Source organism: Brienomyrus brachyistius, unplaced genomic scaffold (genome assembly GCF_023856365.1).
Source record: "Brienomyrus brachyistius isolate T26 unplaced genomic scaffold, BBRACH_0.4 scaffold86, whole genome shotgun sequence".
NCBI classification, from domain to species: Eukaryota; Metazoa; Chordata; class Actinopteri; order Osteoglossiformes; family Mormyridae; genus Brienomyrus; species Brienomyrus brachyistius.
In genome coordinates, this window is record NW_026042361.1 from 766,528 (window position 1) to 779,752 (window position 13,225).

Here is a 13,225-nt window from a genome sequence, read left to right on the forward strand (position 1 = left end):
CCCCCCCCCCCCCAAAGACTGAGCAGGTCCTCCACCAGGCGGGAGCCTCGCCTTCGGCTAACCACCAAACTTTCCGTTTGACTGTCGTGCTTGGCTCGTGCCGCAGGCCGTTGGACCCACGTGCTCCACAGCTGTGCCGAGTCAAAGCGAAAACGTCAGGAATGGCAGAGCTGTTGAAGCCACGCAGCTAAGACAGAAAAAGGGCAGCGCCTCTCTGGGCTGAGTGTTGCTCAGACAGAAAATCTGCACCATGCTCACTGCGCTTCCAGTGAATTCCGGTACTGTTTAATAGCTGATACCATTAAATTTTCTTCCCCAGAGCAAGCAGGGTCAAAGAACATGCTTAAGAATTTTATTTGTATCTGTATAGAGTCAGCATGTCACCAAGCGACTCTCCCGGTGATATCATTTAGTTGACCCTTATCGAGCCTGTCTGACTGAATTTAATTGTGTTTCTAAACCAACATTAGCTACAAAACCAGAAATAAACAAAAAGATGAGAAAGCACGTTGTAGGCTGCTAATAGAGTGGGCATGTTACTCATGCCCTTGTTTCTGTGTGGTCTAAGTTGATGTTATAGTTGAAGATGTTAAGCTAAGCTAAGTTAAGCTATGGATAGTGGTAGATAATGTAGGGGAACATGAGGTGTTCTGTGGATTTGTGTGTGTGTGGTTTGTTTAAGTGAGTGCATGCTATTGTGTGTGTGTGTTTGTGTGTGTGTGTGTGAGCTGCAGAGCCTGCAGATATAATCACCAGCGTAGGAGGAAGTGACTGTTTTATCTAGGCGCTGCACAGATACTGTGATAACCCCAGACATGTTCAGAGAGCTAAAGTCATTGCTCAGGCTCTCAGAGTCCATCAGTGTGCTGCTCTTTGCAGCACTGGGGCAGGAGCCACATGTGGGACGTGAAGTTTCGGCTGCAGTCTGAAAACACGCTTAGGTCCTTAATCTTCACAGCCACACCGGTATCCTGGTAAGGAATGTCTGCTGGAAGCTTCTGTGTTCAAGCATTTGTTAAATGTTCCCATAATGCTTGGAGTACATATCCGAGACTCTGCACCAATCAGCAGCAGTAAATCCGCAGGGAGGCAGCGCCCCTGCGTTTACCGTCCCACGGGCTGATGAGGGCCGTGGAGTGAGGAAGCGAGTGAGGAGTGTCTCTCCGACGCTAGGACCGCAGCGGGGCCTCAGAGCGCTGATGCCACCTCGGAAGCACGTACATGCCGAGTTCCCGAAAACGGAGTGTGCTTCGCGAAAAAAGAAAAGAAAAAAAAAGTGTGGAACGGTACACTCCCTTTCAGATGCTCTTTGCTAATCTGAGCGTTCCTTATCGAGACTGGCGCTCTGAGAACCGCATCGATAAGTGTCGCGTCTGCGCGGTTTTGCTCGCGCTCTGCTACACAGCTCATCTTGCAGACTTATTTTTAGCATGTGAGAGCCAGAGAGCACAAACAGGAACCTTCAACCTGCCTTTTTTACTTCCAGACTGGCTCACTTTATTTCTGTCAACAGCCAAGCCGGTTGTCATTTCACTCGTCTTTCTGTCTCATCCGTCCATCCATCATTTACAGCACCGTTACATTTCTGGCCTCAGCAGAATCTGCTTATGCTTATGTAGCTCCAGGACTTTCCAAAGAAAATTCAACTGCCTCCAGCAATCTCACGTTCGGTGGAGTCCTGTAAACTCCAGATCAAATACAGTAAATGCAAAGTGATCAAAATTCATTTTCCACAAATGGCAATATAATACGGTGGCTTTCTGAGAAGATCTAGATGTGATTCCTGTAACTGGTAAAGCAGGATGTGTGACCAGGGGCCACATCAAGCAAAAGCTCTTCTTCCCATGAGGGAGCGTTCCTCAGTTTAGTCACAACTTCCCCATATTCCTACCCTGCTGAAGCTCAGCAGTACTGGTTCCCTCTTCCTTGGAGCGCTCCTGTGGGTCTCTCTCACTGGCAGTGTGTCCATGCTATCGGATCGGTACCACTCAGCATGTCTCCCTCTCATGGGCTGCTCATCCCTACTGCTGGCTCAGCATCCCACTGTATTGTATATTATACATTTCGTACCCATGAATTTCACTGTGTCGGGTGTATATATATATATATATATATATATATATATATATATATATATATATATATATATATATATGTATATATATATATCGAGTATATAAATATATCTTTTTCCCAACATTTGACAAACCTTTCTGTCCAGAACGCCAATCCGCTCCCCCGGCTGCATCAACAGTAACGTTCTGGAGAGCCTCCTTTTTGTGGCCACTAAAGTGAAAAGGTCCTTTCAGTTGGTGTTGTATAATTCCCTGTCTCCGCTTCCCTTTCTGTCACTTCTCCATAGTTCTCAGCATTTCAGTTGGGCTGCCCTTATGTCTGAAGCTTCCCCTTTTTCCCTGGATTCCTGTATTTCATTATTCACACTCCTTCCTCTTCAGTTCGCACAAACAGTGGCGCGCGGATGGGGAAACATCGGTTCTACTTTGACATGCAAACCACAGCACACGAGTCAACTACTTGTCAGCTTGGGATTGAGGGCACAAGCGTAAAAAAAAAATGCACATTCTGGGGGAAAAATGGGCACTAATAAGGAAAACTTCCTTTTCACTTTAGACGTGATAGAAATTTTATGGCCGCAAAGGTGTTAGATGGACCTTAAGCCATAGGATTGAGAATGTGAAGGTATGACATGGATTTGAAGGTGTAAGATGGAATACATAATGGCATAAGATGTTCCTTAGGTGTAAGATTGATGTCAAGGTGTTAAATGGAAGATATCTTTGTTTCATGTGTGTAAGGTGAAAGATGCACCGGTGTAAGCAGGATCCCGCTAGAGATCTTGGGCCCCATGAAAGCGTATCATATTGGGCTCCCATTCCAGACGAGACCAATCCAGTTATGTTCCAAAAGTTTTATGGCACCCGCCACTCAGGGACCCTTGGAATCACCCTAAATTTAACCCCCTGGGTGTAAAATGAAGGATGTGAAGCTGTAAGGTGTTTTCTGTCTGTAAGATAGAAGATGTGAAAATGTAGGATGGATGAGAGGGTACAGTGTGGAATGGCTTTAAGGGTGTGGCATCAGTGTAAAGGTGGAAGAGGAATATCTATGGTGTAAGTGTAGTTGTGGTTAAAATGCGCAAAGATATCTTGGTGTTAACAGATTGCCCGGTCATGACTAGAGTCTTGTAAAGAGTCCACCTTCAGTTGCCTTCTTATTTCCTAAAGCGGCACTGAGAATTTGGAAAAGCACTGGTTCCGGTTCTGTGAAAGGCAGCAGCTTGGCTCTTCCGTTGCCGGCTTGTGCTCTCAGCTTCTCGTTGGTGTCCCTCCCCACAGGCCGGTCTGCGGTCCTCTTCCTGCTGCTGTGCTTCCTGTTTATCTGCCTGTCACTCGCTTTCTGAGGCGTCACGTGGCTGCAAGCTGCTCTCCAGGCGCAGACAGCATCAACAGAAGGAAACCGTATCTTTCTTGTGACTATCTGGAGCACGCGCTGCCTGAGGAACAAGGCTGTGAGGCTCAGCTTAGGTCTGGCGTGTGTACCTGGGAGAAGGATATCATGTGTCTTTCGGGTTCGGGGGGTTCTTCAGCATGCCTATGTTCCTGTGTGAGTGTATGTGTGTGTGTGTGTGTGTGTGTGTGTGAGTGTGAGAGTGTGTGTACATATGTGCTGAGCTCTGGCAGTGTCACCTCATAGCATTTCCTCATTCTCTGCCCCACTTCACTCCCCATCGCTCCACTCAGGAACGGAAGCCCCCCTCACCCCCCACCCCCCATCACATGCACCTGTCTGTTGACCCTCCCACATTTAGTTGCACCTGCCTCAGTGCTGTAGAGCACTAGTTTAGAATCTGTGAACTGCTCCTGTCAGTGTGGCAAATCAATTACTATAGTCTTACTGCAGTTTAAAAAAAACTGAACCATTACTATAGATTTACATGCTGTCACATTAAAGACAGAGCAACTGCAACAGTCTTGCATGCTGTCAATTTACTGACTGAGCCATTACTACAGTCATACATGCTGTCACTTTAATTAGTGGACCATTACTACAGTCTTACACACAGTCATTTTCATGACTGAGCCATTACTACAGTCGTACATGCTGTCACTTTAATTAGTGAACCATTACTACAGTCTTACACACAGTCATTTTCATGACTGAGCCATTACTACAGTCGTACATGCTGTCACTTTAATTAGTGAACCATTACTACAGTCGTGCATGCTGTCATTTTAAAGACTGATCCTTTTCATAGCTTTACTGTTATTATAATGACTAAGCCACTAACCAGTGGGGGCTGGTGGCAAATAAATTGAGGAGGTAAGAAGTTAATACATTCTGCAATATTAAGAGAGAAAATGAATTTTTAAATGACAAAAAAAACAATTAGTAATTTCAGTTACTTTCATAATTAATCTCAAAAATAGAGGAAGCACTACAGTCTCACATGCTATCATTATAAAGACTGAGCCATTACTGTAGCCATAGATAATGTTATTTCAAAAACTAAGCAATTGCTACAGCATTAGATACTGTTATTTTAATGACCAAGCCATTACAACAGCCTTACATACTGTTATTTCATTGACTGAACCAATACTACAGCCTTACATACTGTTATTTTATTGACTGAGCCAATACTACAGCCTTACATACTGCAATTGCTTTCGGAGTGACTATACCTTCCTGGGCCAGTTTCCTTGGTATTGACTTCATAATATAATCCTTGATATATATTTTTTTTCATTGGAAATTTTATAGTTTCCCATGAAAAAGCAAATATTGTCACAGGTAATAAAAAATACTAGAACATTTATGTGAACTGATTCACATTAGAATGAATATTTTTACAAGAAATTATTCTCAGAAATGCAAATAAAAAAAATATATGTTTTTAAACAGAATCATAATTCTGATATCATATAATTAAAGTGAGTGTTGATATCTGACACATTATTGACCACTGACTGCATACTATATTTGACTTCCAAGTAAGTTCTGAATATTGCTGTAGGACACATCCTGTAGAATGAAGTAGATACATCTTATACTAATCCCAGAAAATGATCAGACTGGTGTGAGGGGTGTGAATTGATGTCTGAATTAATTAGACATTGAAACTATTCCACGCTAGAGGAGTGGCGATACTGAATGCCTGTGCTTGTTTCCTGTAAGCCATAGATACAGCAAAAATGAAATAACCAGCCTCACTTACTAAAGGCTGTCCAACCAAAAACTATCCCTTAGTTATGCCTTCAGCTTCTGTCAGAATACGGTAGGAAACTATGAATAAACACATCAGCTGCTCTGTGTAAATTAAACCGAAGGTGGCCCTCCAGTGGCAGCCTCAGGCCCTGTGCCGGCATGCCCAAGCGAGGTATAGTCACCGAAGGCGGGCTCACTGGAATACGTGCCTGTACTAAAAGCGGCCCTGCCCTCTCTTCCAGCCGCTAACGTAAAAGTAGAGGCTCAGAGTGACGAGGAGAGCGGGCACGTGTGCGAGGCGAGTGGGGAGGACGAGAGCGCAGACGACTTACGCATGGCGCTCCATGCCCCGGGGCCCCAGCACAGCGGCGCCCATGTGGGCCCCGACACCAAGGCCTACTCCGCGGCTGGAGGCATCCGCCTCCCCAACGGGAAGCTCAAGTGTGATATCTGTGGGATAGTTTGCATTGGCCCCAATGTGCTGATGGTGCACAAGCGAAGCCACACTGGTAAGCCAACACCACATCCTCTGCTCTTCCACAGCACACCCATGTTTACTGACAGACCAGCATAGGGTGTAGATGGCAGGGTGCAGGATGTAGCGTGGAAAGCTACACGAGGAAGCATGGATGGTGTACTGCAGAAGGCATGTAGGGTAATGTTTTGGAAGTAGCGTGTGAAGTATCCAGTGGTAGGATGTAGTGTGTTAAACACAGAGTGTGTAGGAAGTAGTGTGTAGGAAGTAGCATGAGAAGCATGTAGGGGGAGTGTGAACAAAGTAGTGTGCGAATTATGTAGTGTGTAGGATGTAGTCCAAAATGCATTTTGTAGTGTGTATCGTAATGTGGTAAGGTAATGTGGAATGAAAATAGTTCATATATTAGTGTAGTTTTTTGGATGTAGTGTGTAAGGTATCTGAAGTTGAATGTAGGATGATGTGTAGAATTACAGTATGTAGGATATGTAGGCTAGTATGTTATATGTTAGATGTAGTATGGAGAATAGACTTTGTAAGGTATATGGAGTAATGTGTGGATGTCACTTTCACATCAGTTTTGTATGTGTGTGTGTGTGTGTGTGTGTGTATAATTGCACTAAAATTCAGTGTGTATGTGTGTGTGTGTGTGTATATATATATATATATATATATATATATATATATATATATATATAGAGAGAGAGAGAGAGAGAGAGAGAGAGTAATTCTGAAGGAATTGTATAAAGGTTTATATCCTTTTCTCTGTAAAACTGCAAGCAGCAGTTATTGGTTTTACATTTGAAAATTTAAGCTCCTAATATTCCAGTATTTTGGTGTCACAGTTCAGTCAGAGTTACGATTCTGAACCTTATGGTGACCAAACAGAAGAATTACTCCAGACACTGTGATGAGACGTATAGTAAGTAGGGAAAAACTCTTTTATCTCATAGACTTTAAATGAACTAAACTACGCATCTCAGTTGTGTTACTTGTTATATATGTTAAAGTAAAGATCTCAAAATCAGTATGAATCAAAAGAATAAAAACTTGTGTGCGCTTCTGCAAAAGATGAGCCAGAGTATCATAAGCATGTTAATGAGTGCGCTGAGAAAGGATGATCTTAATGGAGGATATATGGACCCTCATTCACTGTGGATTCCAGCTACTGGTGGAGAACATTTTTCACGGCGGTTCTGAATGGCTGATCTTGATAACTAATAACACCAAAAATGGGGGGGGGGGGGAAGAAAGTCAAGGGAAACGTAAAAGCTCAAGAACGATAATAAGAGATATAATGAAGAGGCTCTCATTTACATATAAAATATTCTTTCTTGAAACTGTGCGCCGGAAATCCATTTTTAATGAGATTCTTTATATATTTATTTAATATATATCTTTGCTGCTTGACTGGTGAGGCCTATGTTATAGACCCTTTAACAAAAAGCCACATTAACCCCTCTCCAGTGCGGCACAACATGAGAAGGCTAGAGATTGGTTTATTCCAGAACTGCTGATCAGGAAGAGTGCCTTTCAACACAAAGTGTTGCCTGAGCTATTTAAATGAGTCTGAATTTGCATTGTGATGCGGCGCTCTTATTTTAGAGACGAAGAGGAGGGAAAAATGAGATTCTCACATCAAATTGACCCAGGCAGTGGTGCGTTGCAAGGCTGGCAGGTTGAGTCTGAAAGCCTCTTGTTTGATGGCGGTGACAGCGGCCTGTGGGACACAGGAAGCGGAGACTCACCCCCCAACCCCCCCACCCTACACAGTCTCTTGTTGGCTTTGTTTGCCCTCCTCACAAAGTGAAGCCTACTTTCCACCAGCCCTCAAAGGGTGCAGTACTGCCTCCTTGAGGCCTTAAACGGCACAGCAGCTATTTATGTCCACACCAGAGACGTAGGTGGCAACACATAACATATTTATAAAGAGAGGTTAGAGGCCTCTGCTTCGCCTGCATCATGCATATGAGTGCTTTTCATTAGAAGGAGAGATACACTAAACAGCAAGCAAGAAATAATCGTCTTTCATGGGGGCGGGTGTGACTTAAAGCAGTATTATTATGAGGCTCATGATGGTGACTGAAGGTGCGCAGATGCTGAATCAGCAGATAATGTTGATAATAGCTGTTCATCATCTAATAGACTTTATTCTGTCTCCACAGGTGAACGGCCTTTCCAGTGCAACCAGTGCGGAGCCTCCTTCACCCAGAAGGGAAACCTGCTAAGGCATATTAAACTGCACTCTGGAGAGAAGCCCTTTAAGTGCCATCTGTGCAACTATGCCTGTCGCCGTAGAGATGCCCTCACAGGGCACCTGCGCACACACTCAGGTAGGTGCTGGCCTCTTCCCTGGGACACGCCACGCCAAACATTATGACATCATTATGACATCACTATGACACTGTGCCAGTGAGTAAATGGAAGCTGGGCACTTAGTCACTGTGAGGGTCTTTCACATTTTTCACATGTATTCTTTGGATGTCAGATGTTTAGATGGCCTGAGACCACTTGACAGATCATGTGAGGGTGTGGGTCGTGTAAAATACATTTTTGGTGGCCACTTGATTGTGGTCAGGTGTAACCATGAACACACACTACTAACATGGGCCGCATACTGAAGGATGGAAGAGAATTCCAACTAAGATTTAACTTCAAATTTAGTCACAACATCAGCAAGTTCAGAGAGGCGTGGTGGTTCACTGGATGGTACTGAGGCCTCCCATCTCCAGGGCTGGCCTTTCACTGGATGGTACTGAGGCCTCCCATCTCCAGGGCTGGCCTTTCACTGGATGGTACTGAGGCCTCCCATCTCCAGGACTGGCCTTTCACTGGATGGTACTGAGGCATCCCATCTCCAGGGTTGGCCTTTCATTGGATGGTACTGAGGCCTCCCATCTCCAGGGCTGGCCTTTCACTGGATGGTACTGAGGCATCCCATCTCCAGGGTTGGCCTTTCATTGGATGGTACTGAGGCCTCCCATCTCCAGGGCTGGCCTTTCACTGGATGGTACTGAGGCCTCCCATCTCCACGGCTGGCCTTTCACTGGATGGTATTGAGGCCTCCCATCTCCAGGGCTGGCCTTTCACTGGATGGTATTGAGGCCTCCCATCTCCAGGGTTGGCCTTTCACATCCTGTTCCTGCTCTGTGTGTGGAGTTTGCATGTTCTCCCCATGTTGCATGGGTTTCCTCCAGGTACTCTGATTTCCACCCACAATTCAAAGACATGCAGTTACGTTGACTGGCATCTCTAAATTGGCCATAGCGTATAACTGTGTGCACGAGTACATACACGGTTACGGCCCATGATACACCGGCTTACTCCCTTGTGCACTTTGCTGCCTGAAATAGGTTCCAGTTCCCCAGTACAAATACGTACTTGAAAAGCGCTTAGGATATAGATATATGGAGTAGTAAAAACCACTCTGTGCTGAGACGGCTTTGCTTTTCTTTCAGTTGGAAAGCCACACAAATGTGCATATTGTGGGCGGAGCTACAAACAGCGCAGCTCATTGGAGGAACACAAGGAGCGCTGTCATAACTACCTGCAGTGCATGGGACTTCAGAACAGCATCTACTCAGGTTCGTGTCTGAGCATGTTGACCAATCAGATTCAAAAGTCTGGGGAGTGGGTGTGGCTGCTACCAGCAATGAGAACAGAACACTCAGTTATCATATAAGCCAAAGACAGGAAGAATTTTAGCTACCAAAAATCAGGGTTTATCTCCCTCATTGAATGTTAGCTAGTGTTATGTTTTGTTCTTGGTAAGGGTAGCATGTAGAATATTTTAGCACATGCAGAGCAGGCCATAAGGTTGGGTTAAATTCTAAGATGTTGTAATTTGTCTGAAAGAAATTTGTTTTTGAATGACTCATTGGGTTTTGCTACTGATTAGGGAGTTGCAGCAGCACATGCTCCTTTAAAAAGTCTTTTCGCCAAATAGTATTTATGAAGACGGAATAACACGAGTCGTTAGAAGCATATTCCCTCAGGTATCTGTAGGTCTAGTCAGAGTAGATCTTTGTGGCTGTAGATGTTGGAGGGATGCGGAGCGGGCAGGACAGGAGCCTGCGGGTCCTCATGTAGGCTCATGCGTCAGCACCGTTAACATTTCTATCATCTGTAAGTTGAACGTAACGCTGATAGCACACCCAGAGACACTATGCCACGGAAAACACTAAACATTTTTGTGGATTTGATGAGACAGATTTTACTGTCTGAAACCTAAATCTGACTTTTCTGTCTTACTTTCCAGTAGTGAAGGAAGACAGCAACCAGAATGAGCTGAGTGAAGACTTAAGCCGTGTGGGGACAGAAAGAGCCTTGGTGCTAGACAGACTAGCTAATAATGTAGCGAAACGTAAAAGTTCTATGCCACAGAAGTTTGTGGGTAAGGGCCAAAGTCTGCTTCTTTTGTGTGTCCATAGCAAGTAGGAGTGTTGTAGCTTCAATCCCCGGGTGCAGCCTGCTCATACCAGTGGGGAATGGGCACTAAGCTTGTGTCTGCACTGGCCATCTGGTTGCCTTACATGCCATGTTAACTGGGATCCCTGTTGCTCTTCTGTCAGTCCTCTACAGCACATCAGGGAAGCAGTAGATGCACTCAGTGGCTACAAGTCAGCAATGTTTTAATTATAACACCAACTTATGATCAGAATTGAGGATAAACTCTAATAGCTGTAGTATTACAAATTGTAAGTATAATTGTGTTTATCTATGAATTGTCTTGAGCTTGAAATCGCCTGGCGTAAGTCATAGTGCCTGTTTTAGTGGGATGAAACCCTTTTCTTACATGTCCCATAAAATAATAAGCAGTTACTAAAGAAGCCTCCTCCTCACTCAGAATCAGTGAGAACTTTGGAGGAGCCACTCTAGCCAACGCCAAGCTGTCCATCAGCTGTGCTTGTGTGTGTGTGCGTGGCTTTGTGCAGCTGAGGCCAGTTGGGGAGATGTCATGACACAACCTGACGTGTCTTCCTTTCTCCTCACTAATTTGCCTCTCAGTGTGGCCTAACACACCAGCTACAAACTCCACAGGCAGATCTCAGGGTGGTCTACAGCCATGGTCTACAGCCATGGTCATGTTAGCATAAAGGAGAGAAACATTTATTACAACAGAGGTCTCACTGAGCCTATCAGTGAGTATATGTGTATATGTGAAGCCTATGAGCAGCTGGTGACCCCAGCACGACCCCCCCACCCTTTCCTCTTCACGCCCACAGGTGAGAAGCGTCTTTCTGACCTGTCTTACGATGGCGGATCAGCTGGATTCAAAGACAGCGAAATGATGCAGCCACACGTCATCGACCAGGCCATCAACAGCGCCATCAGCTACCTGGGGGCCGAGTCCCTGCGTCCCCTGGTGCAGCCATCCCCGGCTTCCTCCGAGGTGGTGGTCAGCCCAATTTACTCCCTGCACAAACCACCTGAGGCATCGGGTACCAACGGATTGTCAGCCAAGGACAGCGCCGCCGAGAACCTGCTTCTGCTATCCAAGGCCAAGTCTGCGTCCAGTGAGAGGGACGCCTCTCCCAGCCACAGCGGCCATGACTCCACCGACACTGAGAGTAACAATGAGGAGCGGCCAGCAGGGGGCACCAGCCTCATCTACTTGACCAACCACATTGCTCCAGCTGCCCGCAATGGCAGCCTGGTCAAGGAGGAGCAGCGTCACTTGGAGGTGCTGCGGGCAGCAGGCCTAGAGTCACCAGCTGACGGGCTGAGGGTGCTGAGTAACGAGGGGGAGCCAGTGCGGGTTTACCGCTGTGAGCACTGCAGGGTGCTCTTCCTGGACCACGTCATGTACACCATCCACATGGGCTGCCACGGCTTCCGCGACCCGTTTGAGTGCAACCTGTGCGGCTATCGCAGCCAGGACCGCTACGAGTTCTCCTCTCACATGACCCGAGGAGAGCACCGATACTAAGCAGGTACAGATGTACACACACATACAGAGCCACAAAGGTACACTGTGCAGATTGAGGCATAAGGACACACACAGGTGCATATACATATACACACCAAGGCACGAGCACACACACCCATGCTCACCAAAACAGTTTGAGCCCATTATTTTCATCAATTTAATTTACAGTATAAACGTAAGATTACGGGAAAACTGATCATTTATACAGGAATTCAGTCTGACCATTAAATGGAAGTACTATTGACATATAAAGGAATCTAGGTTACTGGAAATCTTATAGATGAACGCAAACATCTCAATTAGCAGATTCATGGAAAGGAATTGGTTGTTATATGCAAATATTTCCTACAAGGCAAATGTGCGGTTAAAATAAGTTATTCAAAGTTAAGTCTCAACAAAGCATATGATTTATATGAAGTTAAATGTGAAGTAATGTTAAACTCATAAATAAATATTTTTATATACTTTTATGAAATGCACCTTAACATTGTGTTTTTTTTGGCTCAATTAAATGTATTTCTTTTTTTATATTATAAAGATAGAAGTACAGCTCTTATATTCCTCCAGTTACAGGCAGTCTTGACCTGAATGTGTTATGTGTTGTAAACAAAATGAAATGCTTGTTTTACTTGTTCCATAGTCTTCTGTAGTCCCATGGCCTTGAACTGCATGTACATATGGTGTAAATTATATATCTGCAGAACATACACCTGACGTGGTGGCACACATTTACGTGAAAATATGTACATTTAGGGTTGTTTTAATACCACTGCTTAAAAAGAGTCTCATTTTTTAATACTGATTTTTTTATTCGTGCTTTTGGATTGCTTCTTTTATTTTAAAAAATGTTTGGATTTCATTTTGGTTTAGAGTAGCGTGCTTTTCTCGGACAATTATTTCCCAATATTAAAGCCTGACTTCTCCCTCCCCCTTTTTGTTTTGGATTTTCTGCATGTTTCAAACTCTCTGCAAGCTGAGGAGCTCCTTTGTTGCATCATTAAATATTAGACGTTGTTATTGTGTACCAGAATAAAAACGCCAAAACAGGAGTAGATGTGGGATATATGCAGAGGTGGCATTTGAGGTAACCTCATCCCCAGGTATACCAATGCGACACCGAGGAATTTTTCACGGTGCGAGGCAGAACTCTGACACTCACTGAGCGCAGCCCTTCACATTCGCGCCTCTGTGCAGGTCTGTCTTTCAGATTGTATTAAAAAAAAAAACGTTACATTTATCTTTACACAGACACCAAACACGCACACACACACACACATATATATGTGTGTGTGCATATATATAATTTATATAAATACATATATATAAATATACATGCATATTTATATAAATATACGTGTGTGTGTCTATATATATCATATTATACACACACACACACAGATTCAGAGGAGAGCGGTAGGCAGTATATACATGGCAAAATGACAGAATAATTGGAGAGCTACTTACATGTATATTTCCATTCGGTCATTTTGAGGACAAAGAAGCATCCAGTGACTGCAGACACAGGTGATTAAATCCCAGAGGTGACAATCTATCCAGTGATTACCCAGGGATGGGCAAAGAAACAGACTCAGTGA

General features: G+C 44.5%; 1 protein-coding gene across 5 annotated transcripts in view; it reads left to right on the forward strand.

Moving 5' to 3' along the window:
* LOC125727094 (DNA-binding protein Ikaros-like) overlaps positions 1-12,557 on the forward strand; it is a 23,130-nt gene extending 10,573 nt beyond the window's left edge. The window contains exons 4-8 of one of the 5 annotated variants that reach the window (XM_049003772.1): positions 5,469-5,735; positions 7,867-8,034; positions 9,160-9,285; positions 9,960-10,094; positions 10,927-12,557. In XM_049003772.1, coding sequence (XP_048859729.1) covers positions 5,469-5,735; positions 7,867-8,034; positions 9,160-9,285; positions 9,960-10,094; positions 10,927-11,630 — 1,400 coding nt within the window. In that variant the 3' untranslated portion in view covers positions 11,631-12,557. The remainder of the gene's footprint in view (positions 1-5,468; positions 5,736-7,866; positions 8,035-9,159; positions 9,286-9,959; positions 10,095-10,926) is intronic. The other 4 variants (XM_049003771.1, XM_049003773.1, XM_049003775.1 and 1 more) reach the window with 4 other exon arrangements.
* Positions 12,558-13,225: the final 668 nt, after the last annotated feature.